At 38.5% G+C, this 21,347-nt stretch overlaps 1 protein-coding gene across 1 annotated transcript in view; it reads left to right on the forward strand.

Annotated features, from left to right (window-relative positions):
- Positions 1-2,509: 2,509 nt before the first annotated feature.
- Positions 2,510-21,347, forward strand: part of LOC106053007 (uncharacterized) — a 29,382-nt gene continuing 10,544 nt past the window's right edge. The window contains exons 1-12 of the mRNA XM_056008692.1: positions 2,510-2,739; positions 3,818-5,751; positions 6,518-6,685; positions 7,353-7,706; positions 8,520-8,669; positions 9,199-9,776; positions 13,770-14,174; positions 14,865-14,961; positions 16,060-16,261; positions 17,875-17,892; positions 18,561-18,584; positions 21,069-21,326. Of these exons, the coding sequence (XP_055864667.1) occupies positions 2,577-2,739; positions 3,818-5,751; positions 6,518-6,685; positions 7,353-7,706; positions 8,520-8,669; positions 9,199-9,776; positions 13,770-14,174; positions 14,865-14,961; positions 16,060-16,261; positions 17,875-17,892; positions 18,561-18,584; positions 21,069-21,326 (4,351 nt within the window). The 5' untranslated portion in view covers positions 2,510-2,576. The remainder of the gene's footprint in view (positions 2,740-3,817; positions 5,752-6,517; positions 6,686-7,352; positions 7,707-8,519; positions 8,670-9,198; positions 9,777-13,769; positions 14,175-14,864; positions 14,962-16,059; positions 16,262-17,874; positions 17,893-18,560; positions 18,585-21,068; positions 21,327-21,347) is intronic.

Consider the following 21,347-nt stretch of genomic DNA (forward strand, 5'->3'; position numbering starts at 1 on the left):
ACCTCTCACGCCCTCACTCAGAGGTAAAAGAAATAATTATACACAATTTCAGACCGATCCGAGAATGGGTGTGGGAGAAATAACGTGTACAAACATTTACCAGACAGACAGACTGTGAGTTGATGTAAGCTTGGTAAAAACGTGTATAGTTCCACTTAGAATAGCAAATGTAGAGCACATTAGAATAAGACTAGTCGACCCGCGGCGTAGCATACTCCGCTATTTAGCAGGGCCACTGCAGCCTATGCGACCGCAGTGAGCCCCGCACTTTCAAAGGCCCCCACGCTAATTCTAGGTGTAAATCATTAAATTAAACAATTTTATAACTTATAACACTTATAACGGTCTTCTTATTTACCAGGAGCTCCTGGAAATCTCATGAAATTGCAAAATATACGAACAAGTCCTGGAAATCTATGGAAATTATTTAAATCTTTTGAAACTCATAAATATCTCCTAAAATATAGACAAAATTGTCCTTCGCTATTAAAAAACGGCATTATACAAAACCCGTAATTGTGGAATCTGGTGAAAGAAGCTTCTCGCGCCTCAAACTAATGAAGAATTACTTGAGGTCAACAATTCTCGTAGATAGATTGAAACATTTGGTAATTCTTGCTATTGTGCGTGATCTATGTAGGAAACAGACTTTTTATGATATACTGTATGACTTCGCTACACGCAAGGCTCTTAAAGTAATTCTGTACGTAGTAAAGAATGAGCAAAGACGAATTTATTTTCTAATACAAACTCTTAATTTTCGCTTATTATCCGTATCCCTACCCAAACTGGGCCCGCGCAATCCGTTTCGTATAGAGGGCCCCGCAATGGTAAAGTCGGTCCTACTATTTAGTGTCGGGTGAATACAGAGAAGATTACTTGTTCTCCACCCCTTTTTTTTTTTCGCCGCTAAAGTTAAATAGGGTATATTATATATTATAGCGTTATAGCGTGCAATGCTAGTTCAGAAAGGTAGGCCTAGCGAGCCCTCCCTTCTTCCTTACCGCGTGCACTGTGCTCAAAGCAAAGTTATTGTTCATTTCCCTTGTTATTAGAACTTATTTAAAAGTAACACACTCACTATACTAAAAAAATCTCTCATTCCAAGAAAAAAAATCATGCAATGTTCGCGTTGACAGTATTTAGACAAGCAACAAGGAGGTCTTAGAGCATTGGGTGGAAGTGATCGCAGCCATACTTTGAAGAAGCCTTTTGTGTTTGTGATTAGCATTTTGTATATGGGAGATAGGACAATGGTTAATGTAAGCTTACAATTCAAAGCGTTTAATATTCATGTTGAAAAATATACGAAAGCAGCATCTACGTATACAATGCTTACAAAACAACGGGGGCAGCCTTTGAGTTTTTGTAGAAACACAATCTCTCTTGTAATCTTTTTTTTTTAGTCTAGGCGACATGACACTGAAATTAGAGAACCGACTTTTTGTTTGCATGCTTATTTTTCTAAGAAACTTCTGTTTTACAAACACTCATTCTGTTATTCTCTCCCCCCCCCCCACCCCATCACACACTTTCTGGGATCCTTCCATTAACTTAACTCATTTTATAGCTTAGAAATGTTTACAAAACAATTTAAAAGTGTCCGAATTGTTTATTTAAAAAAAAAAAATAAAGCCTAAGGGCAGGGCCGGCCTTAGATAATTGGAGGCCCTAGGCGAAGTGAAATAGGTGGCCCCAAATGAAATAAAAAAAATAAAAAATTAACAGCTAAAAAATAAAATTAAGCAATTTATTCAAAACCTAGTGTACCCCAACAATAAGATTGAGCAAAAAAATCTTTATTTTCTTCTCTTAAAAAAATATTTTGAGTCCTGTGCGAGGCCCCCACTAATCGGAGGTTCTAGGCGACTGCCTAGTTTGTCTATGCCTAAGGCCGGCCCTGCTAAGAGACATTTTAATTGTAAAAAGTTGAATAATATGGAAATTTTAGAACTGGTTCAAACCGATGCCACGTGCATATAAACATTTATAGAACATAAGTGCACTTTAAAAAAAAAAAGGTCTGTTTCTTTACAGCTATGAGTATCTAATTATGCATAGCAATAGCCCCTTTACATTTGATGTTACTTTGTCTCCCCCACCCCTCCGGCCATCTCCAAACTATTTGTAAACAAGTGTGCCCTGAGGTTTTCCTTACCATATTGTTTTCCACAGACCTCGCCAAAGGACAGTCTCCGTCTGTCCCGTAATAGGATTGTCTGCTCCCACCGTTTGTACCGCTCGTGTGTACACAGTACGGAGGACAACACAAGGGACACTCGCCCTTTCGGCCCCTGTCGGCCAAGCACGTACCACTTTAGCAGTCACCTGTGACCTCCCTCTGCCATGCCTATTGTTTCACTCGAGGGAATTAGCCAGGCTTGTTGCGTGCAATAGAAAACGAAGGCAGCTTCCGGCTGATACTGCTGGGAGACAGGGGGAGAGAATTCCTTTTTTTCTGACCAGGTTTCTATTTAAACGCGGGCTTAATCAGATTTCGGGCTCATCGAACTCAACAGGTGGTTTCAAATGTCAAAACAAAAAGTGTAACTTAATTATTTGTGTTGTTGTTGCTGATGAGAAGAGACACATATATAAACAAGAATATAAACATCACTCTATTTCTTTCAATCCGTTTTAATTGCGTAGTGTGCGTGTGTGGGAGTGCTCGTTCATTTGGGAGACAAATGGCGGGCTACAAAGTCGGTTGCCACACTATATTTGTGTTTCATTTATTTGGTAAGTTATTACATTTCTATGCATATAGAAGAATAGCTAAGCTAATCTTCTATTATCTCAAACCTACGCCACAGGACCATTATTTTTAGGTTATATTGCTGAAGCGGCCATATATTAATCCGTCCACCCCTCGCAGTCACCAGTGGCGCTACAGCCCATGGAGGGCTCTCTCTTGATTCAGCACGTCATTCTGTACAGATCTCTCATGAACTTTTCGTCTCAATGCCAGTTGTTGTAGAACTATCTCTACATAGTCAATCCATTGTATTTGTGGTCTGCTTTTGGGTTTCACCTGCGTTTTGGTTTCAATAGGACTTCATATACTTCTCTCTACATCATCCTCATGAGATCAATGTCTGATATCTTTCTATGATGTGATAACAAACATGATAGGCCTAGAACTAGTCTGTTTTTACTATTTTGTATTCACTTTCTAAAATGTTTAACAATTAATTTTTTGAAAATAGATTTCTACTTTATGTTCAAATAATAAAGTTATCTAAATGTTTATATTATTTTGTCATTGAAAAATAAAGAGAAAAAAAAAGTGTCAAGTATAAGGATCGAAGCAGCGACATGCGCGTGACACACCATCAAACTTAGCTATCCAGCCATACTTCTAATTGCATAATTTTATCTTGAAATAAATGATTGATTTATTTTACTTGAGTTTATGACTTGTGTCTTCTAACCAACTTCCATCCTGTTATCAACTTCCTTAGACCATGAAGAAAGTGTGAGCTGATACTGAAAGCTGATAATAGGAAGTGAAAAAAACAACTTTTTATTTTATATCTATAAGTAAAAAAAAAAATAAACACCGAAAAATAAGAAATTTAATGGGCTATCAAAACAATAGTAAGTAAAAGTAAAGTTCCCCTTTCAGACCTTACGATCTATAGAATAGATGATGTAAACAAGAGACTACACTCTAATTTGAAAATGTTATGCTTTTTAAAAAAAAAATCTTAAAAAATATATACATGCTAAAAAAAAGTAAATTCATTAATAAAACTTATATAAACGATCAGTTTCAAATGTGTCGTTATTTCAATATATTTTTCAAATTTCTTTCCAGTCTTGATAATCAGGTTCTCAAGCGCCAAGTTCAGCGGCGGAGCTAACTACGAGAGTCGACGGTATGAAACAGACAACAGTGGATCTACGGGGAAGACGTACGGGTCATTCGATGGCGTGGAGCAGGGTGGGACCGAAAATAAAAAGAAGAAACTTGAATCCAGCGCATTCAGCTCGTATAGCAGCGGTTATCAAGGTGCCGCTAAGAAAGACCAACTTTTGGAATCTCAGAGTGGCCTAGACTTTGCAGGGGGTTATGATGCAGTAAGTGGAAAAGAGTACGGAAAGACCTCCCCAGACGCTTCTGCCGAAGATGTTTTCGGCTCCAGCAAGGCAATCTTTGGAGGATACAATTCTGGATTCACCAGTGGACAGATTTCAGACAGTTTCAAGCCAAACAGTTTTATCAGTTCAGACCTTTTTGACGGTAGCTCGGGAATAGGGCATAAAGAAATAGCAGACTATGGAGAGGCCGGCTTAGGATATGCCGACAATAAGGCCCCCGAAAGTCAGGGTTACGGATCTAAAATTTCCTCAAATGAAGGCTACGGAAATAAAGGTTACTTTGACGGCGACATCAGTTCTGAGAAGGACGAAAGCGTTTCAATCAACAAAGGAAGCGGAGCAGCAGGTTCAAACTACGGAGCGAAGAGCTCGGGGAATTCCAAAAATGGAGCGAAGGGTTTTAACAGCGGCAGAGGCAGCTCAGGTAAAGGTGCCGTCGGTTATTTATCCAGCAGCGATGTCGACAGCGGGAATGTTGGATCTAAAGGTTATAGAGATGGCGGTAAAGGAGCTTCCGGTTACAAGGGCTACGACAACAGCAATGCTGGATACAGGGGATCCGGAAGTGAAGATGACAGCTACTTCAGCTCTGGGCTCGAAACAGTCGCTGGTGGATACGGACATAAACAATTAGATAGTCAAAGCTCTGCTGACTATACCAGCCCCAACAGTAAATCATCCAATTTTGACGGCAGTGTCGGTGGATTTGGAAATAAACCGTTAGAAAGTCAAAGCTCAGGTGAATATGTTAGCTCCAATAGTAAAATTTCTCATTTTGAAGGCAGTGTCAGTGGATACGGAAATAAGCAATTAGATAGTCAAAGCTCCGGTGACTATGTCAGTTCTAACAGTAAATCTTCCAATTTTGATGTCAGCGCCGGTGGATTCGGACATAAACAGTTAGATAGTCAAAGCCCCGGTGACTATGTCAGTTCCAACAGTAAATCTTCCAATTTTGATGTCAGCGCCGGTGGATTCGGACATAAACAGTTAGAAAGTCAAAGCTCCGGTGACTATGTCAGTTCCAACAGTAAATCTTTTAATGCAGACAGTAATGACAAACCCATCGACAACACCTATTACGACACCAAAACCTTTGAATCCACGAGCGAACAGAAACAACCAGGTTTTGAAGATGGTTCAAACGTCTACAAGGGCGCCAGTGGAGAGAGTTCATCTCCCAATAAAAACCTGGGCGGGGGCCAACAAGGAGCCATTTTGAAAGGTAGCGATGGCAACGTAAAATCCTTCGCTAGTGGAAATCTTGGAAGCAAAGATTCGTTCGGTGAAGATCTAAACAAGTTCACTGGAGATTCAAACAGCGGCAAATCAGACTTCGGCCTCGGCAATTCTTACTATGGCAACGGCCAGACGGACGTATACAGCAGCAAAATTTACAGTGGCAGCAAATCTCTGTACGGCTCCAGCAAGCTTTCAGCAGGAATAGGAGACGGCCCCAACAATGGAAAAGATTACGACGACAGTTCCTCACAGAGTGCGACTAGGAAACAGACGTTTTTGGATGACAGTTCCGAGAGCAACGGTAGGAAATTCCAAGGCAGCAGTGATTACGACTCGAATAGTTTTGGCATTAAAAGTGACTTCGACGCTGTGGATCAAGCAGAGGATGGATTTGTTTGCAAGTCTGGAGTAAGTCATTTATTTTTAGTACCACCCCTCCCCACCCTGCGTTCTTTTATTTTGATAATAATATAGTTTTTTTTTCTTCTTTATAAATATTCAAATAATTCTTTTTACAAATATTGCATAAAAAATGCAAACTAAAACTTTAAGGCCATTTCAAACGGTCCTCGGGGCGCGCAAAGACATTCCTTCAGGGAGAAGACCAGATAAAAGAAAAAGAGGCAGACAGGGAAAATGATGGTACATTATTCGGATGTTTCTCCAGAGTTGAAGATAATTTACTTCCTAGTCCAAAGACAACATAAAAGAATGTGTTCTCTATGTACACTCGTATATTGTTAAAGTTAGACATTGAAAGCTAAGAAAGAAAAAAAATGAGTTTAGGCTTTTACAAGTCAACACTCTGGCTGGCAAAAAGTAGGAATTTCTGAATATTGTGAGGGGATGAAAGCTCAGCTGGTCCTATGGTAAGACATGACTCTTCCTTCAAAGTCAGAGGAGGAAGCACAAAGAAAGGGTCGTCTAAAGTACTCTAGCTGGACAACGGAAAAAAAATTGACATGCATCTCTTTCTCTTTCTCTTTCTCTTCATATTCTGTTCAGAACATCTGGTCTCCCAAAAGGGTGGAGGGATTTAAATTACGTGAGCAGTCACAGCACCCCTACTTCAAAAGTCAAAGGGGCAAATGAGATACTGTTGTTCTGCCAGGTATGTAGCTTAGTTTTGGTGATGATTTTGTTTAATTAATTATTTCCTCTTGACTCTTTCCAGTCAGATTTCGCTCCCCACCCTACCAGCTGTGACAAGTTCTACCAGTGTGCCAACGGGAAGCCATTTATGATTGTGTGCCCTAAAGGTCTGGTCTTCAATACCAAGTATAGCATCTGCGACTGGCCGTCCAACGTGGACTGTCCATCAGATTCCGACATTGCAGTACTGGTAAGTTTGATTAACTTTATTATTACATTTTAATATCGGCTTCATAATTTTAAAAAAATCCTAAAAGTAAATACCGATTGATAACAAATTAGCTAATATTTGGGGGGGGGGGGGAGAACAAGTAATCTTTTCTTCTCTGTATATATAATTCACTTTGCCGCCAACCATGCGGGACAACATGCACGCACGCCGACTCTCTAACCCTCCTATAAACTCACTATGATTGGACAGGCTACATGAGGCTCTATATGGGGGATATTAAATATACTAACATACAATAATTAATAAGCTTCTTGAGCCCTTGAATTCACTCTTATAATAGTAGCTCTACATCTATTATAAAAGTATCTAGACTTTAGATCTAGATATAAATATATGTAGGCCTATAAGCTAATGTTTTTATTTAAAAAATGGACTTAGGTCGATTAGCTATTTTGATATCTCCATTCATACTATTTTTATTTTCACACATTCGCTTTCTTATAGCATGATTATTTCGTTAAATTGTTTCCAAAACACTCTCATTGACTATATCGACAGTGATACGCAGATTAAGACCTGCGGGTCGCGGGTAATATATGGCTAGAATAAGATGGTAGTATTTTTTTAAAATGATGTCGACTTGTTAAGCAGTATCGATTTAAATGTATCGTTTTCTCTCTTTCAGCATCTTCCAAGTTCCAGGCACGTCAGGGACATGTTTTACCTGACCAAACCGAAGCATCCTCAGTCACCCAAGCCCTTACCCTCCCCGCCCAAAGCGCCCAAGTCATCCATCAAGCTAGAGCCGCTGAAGTTGCAGGCGATGAGCGAGTACGTGTCCACGGGGGACGAGGGCCACGGGTACAGCAAGGAGGCAGAGGCGGAGAAGAAAGGCAGTGAGGAGGAGAATGACGTCAGCTACTACAGCTTTAGCGAGGGAGATATTGAAGAGGACGAGGGTGGCAAGGGAAACGACTGGGGGAAAAACTCGTACAGCGCGGCTGCTCATGGGAGTCAAGGAGTTGTCTGTTCTTATGGAGTAAGTCATTATAAAGAGTCCGATAGATCTAATTTAAAAATCTTGACAGAACCAACAAAGAAAGGAGGATGTTTGCAATCGACCCCCCCCCCACACACACACACAAGAAATAGACCTCACTATCCAAAGTAGAGATTCCTTTGCGAAGAGTCTATAGTCTATTATATAGTCTATCATATAATCTATGTTAAAAAAATTGACTATTGTTTTAAAGTTACAATATGTCGTTTTTTATTAAAACTATATAACACAAATCAAACAATACGCAACTGTTAATTATTATTACGCGTGACTTTAATAAGCTTCATTTAAGTTAAATGCACCACAAGTGTAGACCAAAGGATTTATTTAAAATGGTTTGTGTTCAATAGCAGAGGTAATTAGTATGTATACATTGTCCATCTGTTTGACCCTCTCATTTATTTCTTGGATACCTATCCCAATGGGTGAATGAATGCAAGACAAGGGCAAATATCAAAAGCTACAACTGCTATAAGACACGAGCATATGGGTCAATAAATGAAGAACTCTTTAGCAAGAATCTTCTGCCTCAAAGAGAAGCCCTTTTTTTTTTGACATTTTTCAAATTACTAATTACACTTAATTTATTTCGTACAACATTTGTGAAATAGTATCCTTGGTGCCTTAAGATAGTTAGGAGGACGACTCTTAGAATTTATCAGAAGCTGTCAGCCAGGTTGTTACCTTTCTGAGCAAACAATAAATGAACTTTTATTGTTGAATTAAAATACTTTTTTTTATGACCACATATAATTTTTCGTGTGCGATAATATACTCCTGGTCAATCTACAGGTCAAGTTTATCCGTGACCCCAACGACTGCACCAAGTTTTACCAGTGTGCACACTCCAAGCCTTTTTTGATGACCTGTCCAGCTGGTCTGTATTTTAACACAGATATAGACGTATGTGACTGGCCATCTAACGTAGACTGTTCAGGATCGGTAACTATTTGACTAGTAATGTATTCAGAGTGTTTTTAGCGACATAGTTCATAGTAAGATAAGCTTCATCCTAATGCTTTCTTTTCTTTGTATACTGACCTAATAAGAAATCTTTTCATTCCTTTGTTTTTACCCTTATCATTCCATTCAAGAATGAAATGTCCACTCGTGAAATCGGAAAAACCAAAGTAAGGAGAATCATTCTGATGTACAGATTCCATAAGTCTCGAATGACATCTGTCTGTCTGTTTTAATGACATTTATTTTTTTTTGCTCTACTTGCACTACTTTCGTGTGTTTGTTTAGTCTGAAATGTACTTTTAAAGAAAGAGATCATTGGCTTGTCATGGACATAAAAATAATATTTAATTAATATGTAGAATGCTAGTCTTCGGAGTTTTACTTTATGGATCTATATGCATTGGCAATGGTTGTGTTCATTTACTAAGAAACTAAAATTCTGAAATTTTATTTTTTTAATTATACAAGATGTGACAGGTTAGGTGTTTACTGATCTGCTTATCAACAGGGTCAAACTCGTCAATCAACAAGCCAAGATTACGACTCTAACAGCTACAGCAACAGCTACAGCCCATCCTACCATAAAGAAAGCAAATCCTACTCTTCTTACACTCCCACTGTTTACAGCGCTCCCTCCTACAGTAACTCTGACACCAAATCCCAAGAGTCGTCCTCATACGAGCCACAGCAGTCCAGCTTCGACAGCAGCCGAAACTCCGGAATCTTCTCCGGTGATAAAGGAATGTCCAGCTTCTTCCCGATGAATCCGTTCCACTATCCCGTCATGCCAATCTTCCACCCGCCCATCTTCCAACCCATCATTCCTTACTACCCCAAAGATTCCGCACAGCAATCGTCGAGATCCAACGACAAAGGCGACAGCGGCGACGAAGACGACGAGAGTGACTCCAAGAAAGAAAGCTCTGACTCCAAAGACTTCCAAGAGTCAGACGACTCAAGCCAAACGTTTGAACACAAGCAGGCGTCAGAAGATTCGTATGACAAGTCTTATCAAGAAAGCTCACAGAAATCAGAGGAACAAGACAGTTCTAATAAAAAGACCATTTATAGAAAACCTCTAAAAGTGTAGGTACATTTTACTTTTTACAATATATCTATTTAAGTCAGAACGTCATGGAGGACGGAGGAACTTGGACACTGATCTCAGAAACGGTTCTAACGATTTTTCTAGAAATTTAAAAGTTGATTTTAAAAATAATTTCTTGCTCGTTGGCCACGAGGAGATAAGTCTAACTTGACGTTACCATTTTTCAAGTAGAAAAAAAGGAAATAAATTTAAATTTGGCTAGACATCTAGATCTAGGGTTCTAGGTCTAGATCTAACATCGGTTTTGAAATGACTTTCGCGTTGTTGAAATGACTATCGCTTTCTGCAATTTCCGAAAGCAAGGCTTTTCTGACTGAAGAAATTAATAAATTAATGTTCATAAAATTTTTGCGCATCGTCTTCTAGATCTAAGTCAATATCTAAATGCTTGTCATTGGAATAGTATAAAGATCTATAGGCCTACATTCGCTTAAGCAGAATTCTTTCTCGGGGAGACGGGGGGAAAGGGCAGGTAAAAAGTGTTCCATTGTATTTGTAATCTAACATTCATTCATTTGTAAGAGAAAAACAATCACTCTAGAAGCTGCATAAATGAGGCAGTGTCTTTTTAATATTTTTATTGTTTTAAAATACATTTTGTCAATTTGGCTCCTATGTGAAAGACCCTAATGTAGCGGTGTTTAATGTGAAAAAACCTAATGTAGCGGTGATTAATGTGAAAGAGCCTAATGTAGCGGTGATTAATGTGAAAGAGCCTAATGTAGCGGTGATCAATGTGAAAGAGCCTAATGTAGCGGTGATTAATGTGAAAGAGCCTAATGTAGCGGTGATTAATGTGAAAGAACCTAATGTAGCGGTGATTAATGTGAAAGAGCCTAATGTAGCGGTGATCAATGTGAAAGAGCCTAATGTAGCGGTGATCAATGTGAAAGAGCCTAATGTAGCGGTGATTAATGTGAAAGAGCCTAATGTAGCGGTGATTAATGTGAAAGAACCTAATGTAGCGGTGATTAATGTGAAAGAGCCTAATGTAGCGGTGATTAATGTGAAAGAGCCTAATGTAGCGGTGATCAATGTGAAAGAGCCTAATGTAGCGGTGATTAATGTGAAAGAGCTTAATGTAGCGGTGATTAATGTGAAAGAACCTAATGTAGCGGTGATTAATGTGAAAGAGCCTAATGTAGCGGTGATTAATGTGAAAGAGCCTAATGTAGCGGTGATCAATGTGAAATGCCTAATGTAGCGGTGATTAATGTGAAAGAGCCTAATGTAGCGGTGATCAATGTGAGAGAGCCTAATCTAGCGGTGATTAATGTGAAAGAGCCTAATGTAGCGATGATTAATGTGAAAGAGCCTAATGTAGCGATGATTAATGTGAAAGAGCCTAATGTAGCGGTGATCAATGTGAAAGAGCCTAATGTAGCGGTGATCAATGTGAAAGAGCCTAATGTAGCGGTGATTAATGTGAAAGAGCCTAATGTAGCGGTGATCAATGTGAAAGAGCCTAATGTAGCGGTGATTAATGTGAAAGAGCCTAATGTAGCGGTGATTAATGTGAAAGAGCCTAATGTAGTGATGATTAATGTGAAAGAGCCTAATGTAGTGATGATTAATGTGAAAGAGCCTAATGTAGCGGTGATCAATGTGAAAGAGCCTAATGTAGCGGTGATCAATGTGAAAGAGCCTAATGTAGCGGTGATTAATGTGAAAGAGCCTAATGTAGCGATGATTAATGTGAAAGAGCCTAATGTAGCGATGATTAATGTGAAAGAGCCTAATGTAGTGATGATTAATGTGAAAGAGCCTAATGTAGCGGTGATCAATGTGAAAGAGCCTAATGTAGCGGTGATCAATGTGAAAGAGCCTAATGTAGCGGTGATCAATGTGAAAGAGCCTAATGTAGCGGTGATCAATGTGAAAGAGCCTAATGTAGCGGTGATCAATGTGAAAGAGCCTAATGTAGCGGTGATTAATGTGAAAGAGCCTAATGTAGCGGTGATTAATGTGAAAGAGCCTAATGTAGCGATGATTAATGTGAAAGAGCCTAATGTAGCGATGATTAATGTGAAAGAGCCTAATGTAGTGATGATTAATGTGAAAGAGCCTAATGTAGCGGTGATTAATGTGAAAGAACCTAATGTAGCGGTGATTAATGTGAAAGAGCCTAATGTAGCGGTGATTAATGTGAAAGAGCCTAATGTAGCGGTGATCAATGTGAAAGAGCCTAATGTAGCGGTGATTAATGTGAAAGAGCTTAATGTAGCGGTGATTAATGTGAAAGAACCTAATGTAGCGGTGATTAATGTGAAAGAGCCTAATGTAGCGGTGATTAATGTGAAAGAGCCTAATGTAGCGGTGATCAATGTGAAATGCCTAATGTAGCGGTGATTAATGTGAAAGAGCCTAATGTAGCGGTGATCAATGTGAGAGAGCCTAATCTAGCGGTGATTAATGTGAAAGAGCCTAATGTAGCGATGATTAATGTGAAAGAGCCTAATGTAGCGATGATTAATGTGAAAGAGCCTAATGTAGCGGTGATCAATGTGAAAGAGCCTAATGTAGCGGTGATCAATGTGAAAGAGCCTAATGTAGCGGTGATTAATGTGAAAGAGCCTAATGTAGCGGTGATCAATGTGAAAGAGCCTAATGTAGCGGTGATTAATGTGAAAGAGCCTAATGTAGCGGTGATTAATGTGAAAGAGCCTAATGTAGTGATGATTAATGTGAAAGAGCCTAATGTAGTGATGATTAATGTGAAAGAGCCTAATGTAGCGGTGATCAATGTGAAAGAGCCTAATGTAGCGGTGATCAATGTGAAAGAGCCTAATGTAGCGGTGATTAATGTGAAAGAGCCTAATGTAGCGATGATTAATGTGAAAGAGCCTAATGTAGCGATGATTAATGTGAAAGAGCCTAATGTAGTGATGATTAATGTGAAAGAGCCTAATGTAGCGGTGATCAATGTGAAAGAGCCTAATGTAGCGGTGATCAATGTGAAAGAGCCTAATGTAGCGGTGATCAATGTGAAAGAGCCTAATGTAGCGGTGATCAATGTGAAAGAGCCTAATGTAGCGGTGATCAATGTGAAAGAGCCTAATGTAGCGGTGATTAATGTGAAAGAGCCTAATGTAGCGGTGATTAATGTGAAAGAGCCTAATGTAGCGATGATTAATGTGAAAGAGCCTAATGTAGCGATGATTAATGTGAAAGAGCCTAATGTAGTGATGATTAATGTGAAAGAGCCTAATGTAGCGGTGATTAATGTGAAAGAGCCTAATGTAGTGATGATTAATGTGAAAGAGCCTAATGTAGCGGTGATTAATGTGAAACGTTGCAAGTACACGCAGCACTTAGAGGCCTAGAGGAAATATAAATGCAGTGCTGCTTTCCATACCTTGCCTAGATGTTGTATTTCAGAGTTTACTTGTGTTTATAACTGCAGAGTTGTTTTAGTAGCTAGATGTCTTATGTATGTGACCCCCCCCCCCCCCAACCGCCCATACTATTAACGTAATGTCAGAAACAATTCCACGTCCCTACTATTTAAATGGGGCGCGATGGCTGAGTGGTTAAGCGCTTGGCTTTCGAACTTGGGTCCTGGGTTCGAGTCTCGGTGATGACTGGGATTTTGAATTTCTGGATCTTCTGGGCGCCCTTGTGTCCAACCAATTCTAATTGGTACCTGACTTCAGTGGGAAAATTAAAGGCGGTTGGTCGTTGTGCTGGTCACATGAGACCCTGCTCCTTAACCGTTGGTCAAATAAACTTATGACCTTAACATCATCTGCCCTATAGACCGTACGGTCCGAAAGAGGGACTTTACTTTTTTTTTTTTGCTCTTTGAAATATTTGATAGAGTAATCCCATTTAAAAACTACTACAGTTGCTTAACGGATGTTTGCTAATGAGCATACCTCAGTCTGGGACTTGGGACCAAGTCACTAAAGCTAGTGCAAACAAGATTGAAAGTCTTAATTAACTTAATTCCTATTTGCATTATTTGTCTCCAGCTTCAGTAACAACAATAAGAACAGCTATAACAACAACAATAACAACAATAACAACAACAAAGGCTTCTACTACTATGACTACGACTCTGCAAACAACAACTACAGAAATTACAAAAAATCAAGTTACAACAATAACAATAACAACAAAAAGGGCGACACGGGCGTCAACCAGAAGGGCATCTACTATTACTACTACGACAACTCTAACAAAAACTCCAATGGCAAGCAGAACGATTACGTCTACTACTACGATTACGATTCTCCTGTGAACAACATGTACGATTACTTCACGTACGATTACGGAGGTAAAGATTACACGTCTGCGAACGGAGGTAAAGATTACTCGTCAGCCTACGGAACTAAAGATTACGTTTCATCCTATGGAGGCGGACAGAGTGTCAAAAGGTAAGCTGTGAAAACGTCACAATTGTCTACTTATTTTTTGGGAATTTCCACACCAAAATTTAATCACAGTAATCTCCTCTTTGCTTACACTTGATTTTTTAAGATCCATTTTATTTTTTTTAAGCAATAAAATACAATTAGCGAGATAAAGAAGACAAAACGATGTGAAGAAATGTGTTGGCGATATAGTGGAGCCTAAAGAAAAACTTAAGGAAATGAAAAAAGGAAGATAAGAGAGAGAGTACACAATGTTGAGGACAACATATTAAAAGATCTATCTATCTATCTATCTATCTATCTATCTATCTATCTATCTATCTATCTATCTATCTATCTATCTATCTATCTGCCTGTCTGTCTGTCTGCCTGTCTGTCTGTTTGTCTGTCTTTCTGTCTGTCTGTCTGTCTGTTTGTCTATCTATCTATCTATCTATCTATCTATCTATCTATCTATCTATCTATCTATCTATCTATCTATCTATCTATCTATCTATCTATCTATCTATCTATCTATCTATCTATCCATCTATCTGTCTGTATCTATCTATCTATCTATCTATCTATCTATCTATCTATCTATCTATCTATCTATCTATCTATCTATCTATCTATCTATATGTCGGCCTGTCTGTCTATCTATCTGTCTGTGTGTCTGTGTGTCTAATTTATCTACCCTATTATTCCAAACAGAAAACAGTTTAAGACTGGAGCATTGAATCAGCCTCAGTATTTTGGCAGTGCTTTTAAAGAGCTGTTCAAGAACAAGAAATTTGTTCAGTCGCTGAAAGTAAGTTTCTAATATGTTTACATTTATACAACAAAGTCACGTGATTCACTTTTAACATTTTAATGCTTCACTACTTTGAGTACAAGTGTGATGTGCTGGTACTGTGAACTACCTGTACTGCTTGCTGCAGTAACTGGGAACTGTATGCATTGTTTACTGCAGGAACTGGGAACTGCATGCATTGTTTACTGCAGGAACTGGGAACTGTATGCACTGTTTGCTGCAGTAACTGGGAACTGCATGCATTTTCTACTGCAGGAACTGGGAACTGTATGCACTGTTTGCTGCAGTAACTGGGAACTGCATGCATTGTTTACTGCAGGAACTGGGAACTGTATGCACTGTTTACTGCAGTAACTGGGAACTGCATGCATTGTTTACTGCAGGAACTGGGAACTGCATGCATTGTTTACTGCAGGAACTGGGAGCTCCATGAAATAGAAACTGTGTGAGCTGCAGAGACAGGTAACTGTAGGAAATGTTTAGTGCAAGCACTGTGATTTGCACGAACAAAGAACTGAATGCACTGCTGGCAGTGTGAACTGCAAATAGCAGGCACTGTTAACTAAAGGCGTTGTGAACTGTAGCCTACAGAGATTCTGATAGTCATGCAAAGTGTTAGAGGTTAGAGAGAATCTGATTTGTAGAGAAGAAACATCCCTTTTGATTGGCTGAGATTCAATAAAATAAAACAGGATAAGTTAGTCGACGCTGATAGTGAATGTCGAACAAGAAGTTTAATAATAACGAAAGGAGCCGTCGAATGTCGTCAAGCTAAATCTCTACGTTTACTGAAAGCTCCTCTCTCTACAACCGCCGTCAAAAGTCGTCTGTTAACGTTTCGCTATTCCTCCTAAAATCCAATCCTTGTTTTTACTGTACGCGTCATTGTTTATAATTCAAAACATTCCCTATTTATGAAACAAATAACTCATTCCACATCGTGCCTTAACATATTCAAATCGTGCCATAACATTGCTCCTTGTTAGTTTCGACAACTTTGTATTTCCTAGTTATCTACAAACTATAAGAAAGACTAGCTGTTACAGCACAATGTGACCGATGACTAAAGATGCTTTGTTCCCTTTTTCTATGCAGAAAATCAATGACGTCAACGATGACGTAGAATACGTTCATTTCGATCACACTGGTTCCGGTTCGAGCAAAGGTATGTCAGGTCATAGTTCATCGGGTCACAGTGATCTCAGCTCGCTCCTTCCACTCATCCTGCTAGGTTCCACTCAAGGGCAGCAACTCCTTCTGACGACTGCAGTTCTTTCCAAACTGAAAGGACTCACGAGTGAGTATACCCTTTTAGTCTAAGCTAGATAAACACATTATTGAAATGTAATGTAGTATTAGATTGGCATCGGGTGGGAAGAGGCTTCAGACATTGCTAGTCACAGATCTTTGTGGAGACAGCTTGCCTCCAAATGCACCAAACGGCTGCGGGAGAATGTAAGTCTAAGTCTAAGTAAATTAGATTTAAGCATGCCTCACCCTTTTAGTGTAGGCTAGATAAAATACTGAAATGCAAGACTTTTAGCATTTTAGCATGCCTCGTTTCTAAAAAAAAAAACACCAAAAAAACAATTCCAAAGCAATACAAAGTAATTCTAGGTAAGTAGTTGGTATGGAAATTAACACTGAAAAAAAAGCAAATTACATGATATGTGTTGGAGATAATGTTGTATTGCATACAGTTGAATGGCTAAATATTAGAAGTGACTCATTTAAATACCTAGGATCAAACATAACAAGAGATGTAGAATTGCTCAAATAGATAAATACCGATTTAAGCTCAGGCATCCGCCCCCATGCATAAACAGTAAAATCTGGAAGAGTAATATTAGCTTTGAAGAGCAATTTAAACTGTATTATTTTTAGTGGTCACTATTCTCCTATCTGGTTGTGACAGTCGGATACTGAACGCTGAGCCTGTAAGAAGAATTCAAGTCTTTGAGAATAAATTCTACAGAAAACTTCTGGGCATCAGATACGAGGAAAAGAAGACAAATGAGTTCGTACAAATCAATACTCTGGCTGGCAATAAGGAGGACCTCCCTAATACTGTAATGCGACATAAGCTGAGCTTTTGGTTCATGCTGTAACTCACACTAAAGAGTCATCCTTTAAGGTACAGTGGAGGTAGCACGAAGAAAAGGTCCCTCTAATAAGAGCTGGCTGGACAACATGAAATAATGGACCGGCACGCCTGGATTATCTGCTAAGGACCGAAAAGAATACTATGATACAACTACGCCAACAGACACGTCACACCTACGACGCAAGTCAAGATACATACGAGATCAAATGAAGTATGCAATGACAGTATGCTATGAAATAAATAACTTGATGTGTCATGTGCTGAACAAAGGAAGGCTGCAGATCTAACCCATTTGAAAGGAACTAGGCGAGCATACCCTCTTAAACCTAATTAAAGCAGGTAGGAAGACATTGTCTCAAATAAGTATGGTCCCAGGTAATTAACTCGGTAGCGACGATCCTTGCACTCCTCATGCAAGTAAATTTCCCCTTTCAGACCTTGCGATCTATATAGCCGGTGATGTTAAGATCATCTGTTTCTTTGGAAAACGGTAAAGAACAGGGTGTCATGTGGCTAGCACAACCACCAACCGCCTTTACTTTTATCAACTTAAGTCAGATACCCATTAGAGTTAGGTGAACTCAGGCGTGCCCTAGATATCCTTAAATTCAAAATCCAAGTCTTCACCGAGATTTGAACCCAGGAACCCAGGTTCGGAAGCAAAGCACTCAGCCACCGCGCCGCCATGCAAGTAAATTGACCAGAAAAAACAACAACTTCCTAATTTCATTACAATAATATGACATTCATAATGTTCCGAAATCCTACTTCCTACATTTTAATGCCATTTCTTTTTCTTTTGACAGGTTCAATGGGCGGAAAAGGTAAACAAACAAATATATATCATATGCTTTGTTTTTCTCTTTCCATATATATTTCTTACTCTAGTTTTATTGACACTGTCTAAAAGAAATGGTCTCCTCTCCTGACAACTACTTCTATTTCTGTCTTTGACTTCTTTCTGGACAACGAACTCTTTCCGGTCAAGGTCTCTATCTATCTGGTAAAATTGACCTGGCACCTAAACACATTGTTTGTAAAGTGTCAAACATTTGTTTTAGAACAAGATGTATTCAAATTGGCTACTTATAATTCTATACTTAGTAGTTATCACTTACCAGACCAGGAACATTGAACTTCGAAACAAAAACATTTCGTGTAATTTTTGTTATAATTTTTTTTCTTCACCAACTCACTACTTCCATGACTATCTTGAACATGCATACCAGTAACAGTGATGAACTTGGAAAAGAAATGAATCAAAGAGACCATCCTATGAATCAAAGATCTAATATAAATAATGTGTAGTTGTAGTTGTATTTTTAAAGCCCATTTAAAATAATGCAAACCATCCCCCGATTGTCCCATAGAAGGATAATACATGTCTTTTGATTAAAATAGCAACTTGCAGCATTTTACAGTAACACACACACACACACACCACGCTCATATATTGATGCATATAAATAATATTTTTTTTTATTTGTGACAGGTGACAGTCTCATAGATTCAAAAGGTATGCTTTTGTAATATATGTATTAATATTATTCATCATTAATGATGAGCAAAAGTTAACTAAAAAGTTAGAAATTTTTAGTTTAACTAAATAAAAATTAGTTAAGGCCATTGTTTAACTAGATAAAAAAGTTTAGTTAAAATCGTAGTTTAATTATTTTTTTTTAGTTACTAACTAAAAAGTTTATTTAAAATTTGTACAACTTTTCAACATGTGGTCAGGGTTAAAACGCACTCCCTGTTTTCTGGTCATGTGATATCAATAACTTTGATTATCAAAAAAATGATGCTGTTTACAACTATTTAGTCAGTCTGCATTTGAAGAGGGTAAAGTAAGATGCTGGTAGAAGTCTTGGGATAAAATATTTGCAATGAAAGTTGCAGTATAATAAAATGTTAAACATTTTTGCTAAAAGCTTCTATGCAATATTATGAATGGGATTATTCCGAATTTTTTTATGAGCCACGGTGGTGTTTAATTTCTGTTTATAGTGGGAATCTGATTAGTGAGTTAGGTCAATATTATATATAAGTGGTTTCGATCAATTCATTGCGGCAAACAATAGTTTTTTAACTGCAGAAACATCAAGTACACCCTTTTAAGACTTAGTATTGAGATTAAAGAATCGACAATTAGGACTATATAGATCTTAAAGCATTAGGATAACCAACTCTAGAAAAAAAATCTTAATCCACACCCTCTCTTGACCATAAAGTAAATAGACTGTGTCCAACTGATTTTAACAACCTGGTCATCTAGACATACACGTGTAGGCCTGTACTTGTGTAGTCGATGATACTACAATACTACCCTGCATTTTTTTCATTATGCGTTAAGCAATAGTGTTAGGAGTGGAGGGGTCAAATTAGGTATGGATAGTCAAGCATGTTCTTTACACTAAAATAGTTACACATCCTCCCTGCCCAAAAAGTAAATAGACGGTGTGTCCGGCTGATTTCAACAACCTGGCCAGATAGATGTACTGAGTGTGTAGTCCATAATGACAAGACCACCCGGGTTTTTTTTCCCTTGCGCGTTTCACGGTTATGCAATAGTGTAGGCTGTATTTTTTGTGGTGAGACAAAGGAAAATAGCACATCTACAGCAGGGTTAGTCCAGCATGTATTTTACACTATCAAATAGTTATACAGGTCAAATGTTTCTTACAATCCCAACAATTTCGTTTCTATTTTATTGGTTACTAGATCTAATTTTTAAACTCTTATTGAATGTTATTCAACCCCGCCCCCACCCAAAAAAAAAGTTTGTTCCATTTTAATTAATTTCCTTTAGTTTAGTTTAACTATATTTTGAAATTCATGATAAACTTTTAGTTTAACTACTTTATTTTAGTTGAAAACTAGTTTTAGTTTAACTTTTAAAAGTTAATTTAGTTCCCATCACTGTGCATCATTTCAAATAGGAGCTAGATCTAATTATTTACGGTTATATCCTTTTGATGTGATAAGCAGAATTCGGTTAACTTAACAACTGACGTTTTGGAATTTTAAAGTTTAATTAACCAACTGAGTTATTTTTAATTGAGGAAAAGGAGAAAAAAGGAAGAGAGAGTGAGAAAGGGAGAATATAGAAAGGATGTCAGAGAGAGAGAGAGAGAGAGAGAGAGAGAAACACAAGAGGGAGGGGGGGGGGAGAAGTAGATAAAGAGATAAAAAATGGAAGTAAGATGAAAAGAAGGAAATAGAGAAGTCAAAATCTAAAATAAATCAATTTATAGTTGTAGTTTTAGCACACATGTAAAAGAACGTAAAAGGACTATACTGGTCTTATTATTAAAAACGTTTTGATAAAATACTCTGAAAGACACAAAGATAAAGGCACATTCCTCGTCCCATATGCTAGGACAAATTTGTACAAATACTCTATCTTCCCTAGTGCTATTAGAGCATGGAATGGGTTGCCTGAGCTAGCCAGGAAAAAAAAAGCCAGTGACTTGGCAGAATTTAAGTCATTGGTTAATATGCATGACTAAATGCATGACGCGTAGGACGTAATCATCTTCTTTTTTGAAGTAACGTCTGTATTATATAAGATAAGATAACAGCAACTTATAATATTTTACTGTGAAACACATAGAAATAAAAGAGAATATGGATATACGAGTAGAGCGAGAATGAGATACACAGGAAGAAAGAGAAAACGGAAGCTATCAAACAGTGATTGTTGGACATCACTGGCAAATCTTCGGAATCTCCTCTTTCTCTTGACTTTCGTCATAGGGGTGCTGTGACAGTTCGCCTAACGAAATCCCTCCACTTGTCCCGGTCAGCAGCTGTTCTTAGCAAGATGTCAAGAGAGAGGCCGGTGCATTCTTTCACATTATCAAGTCAGCTTTGGACGACGCTTTCTTGGTGCTCCCTCCACTGTAACCTTGAGAGACGTAATTCTCGTTTAACTTGAGCGTGTTTTGTTCTCCCACAAAAAAAAACGTTTTTTTTTCAGCTATTTGCTTTAACTTTTCAGGTCTGTTCGGCAGCGGTAGCAAAGGTGGCAGTGACAACCTTCTGAAGACGCTCTTCCTGCTTAGACTACTCACCAACCAGCAGACTACCACTACAACCACCACCAACACTGGAACCACCGTGACCACACCCACCGCTAACGTTGTGTTCGCCGGACCTGGATTCGTCACCGTCAACGGGAACACGCCGGTCACTTTCATTGACCCCGTGACTGGTCAGGTGGTCCCCGATGCTCAGGTGGCCATAGATCCAATTTCAGGTAAAGTTATAAAATAACTTC

The sequence above is a fragment of the Biomphalaria glabrata genome, chromosome 13 (genome assembly GCF_947242115.1).
Source record: "Biomphalaria glabrata chromosome 13, xgBioGlab47.1, whole genome shotgun sequence".
NCBI lineage: Eukaryota > Metazoa > Mollusca > Gastropoda > Planorbidae > Biomphalaria > Biomphalaria glabrata.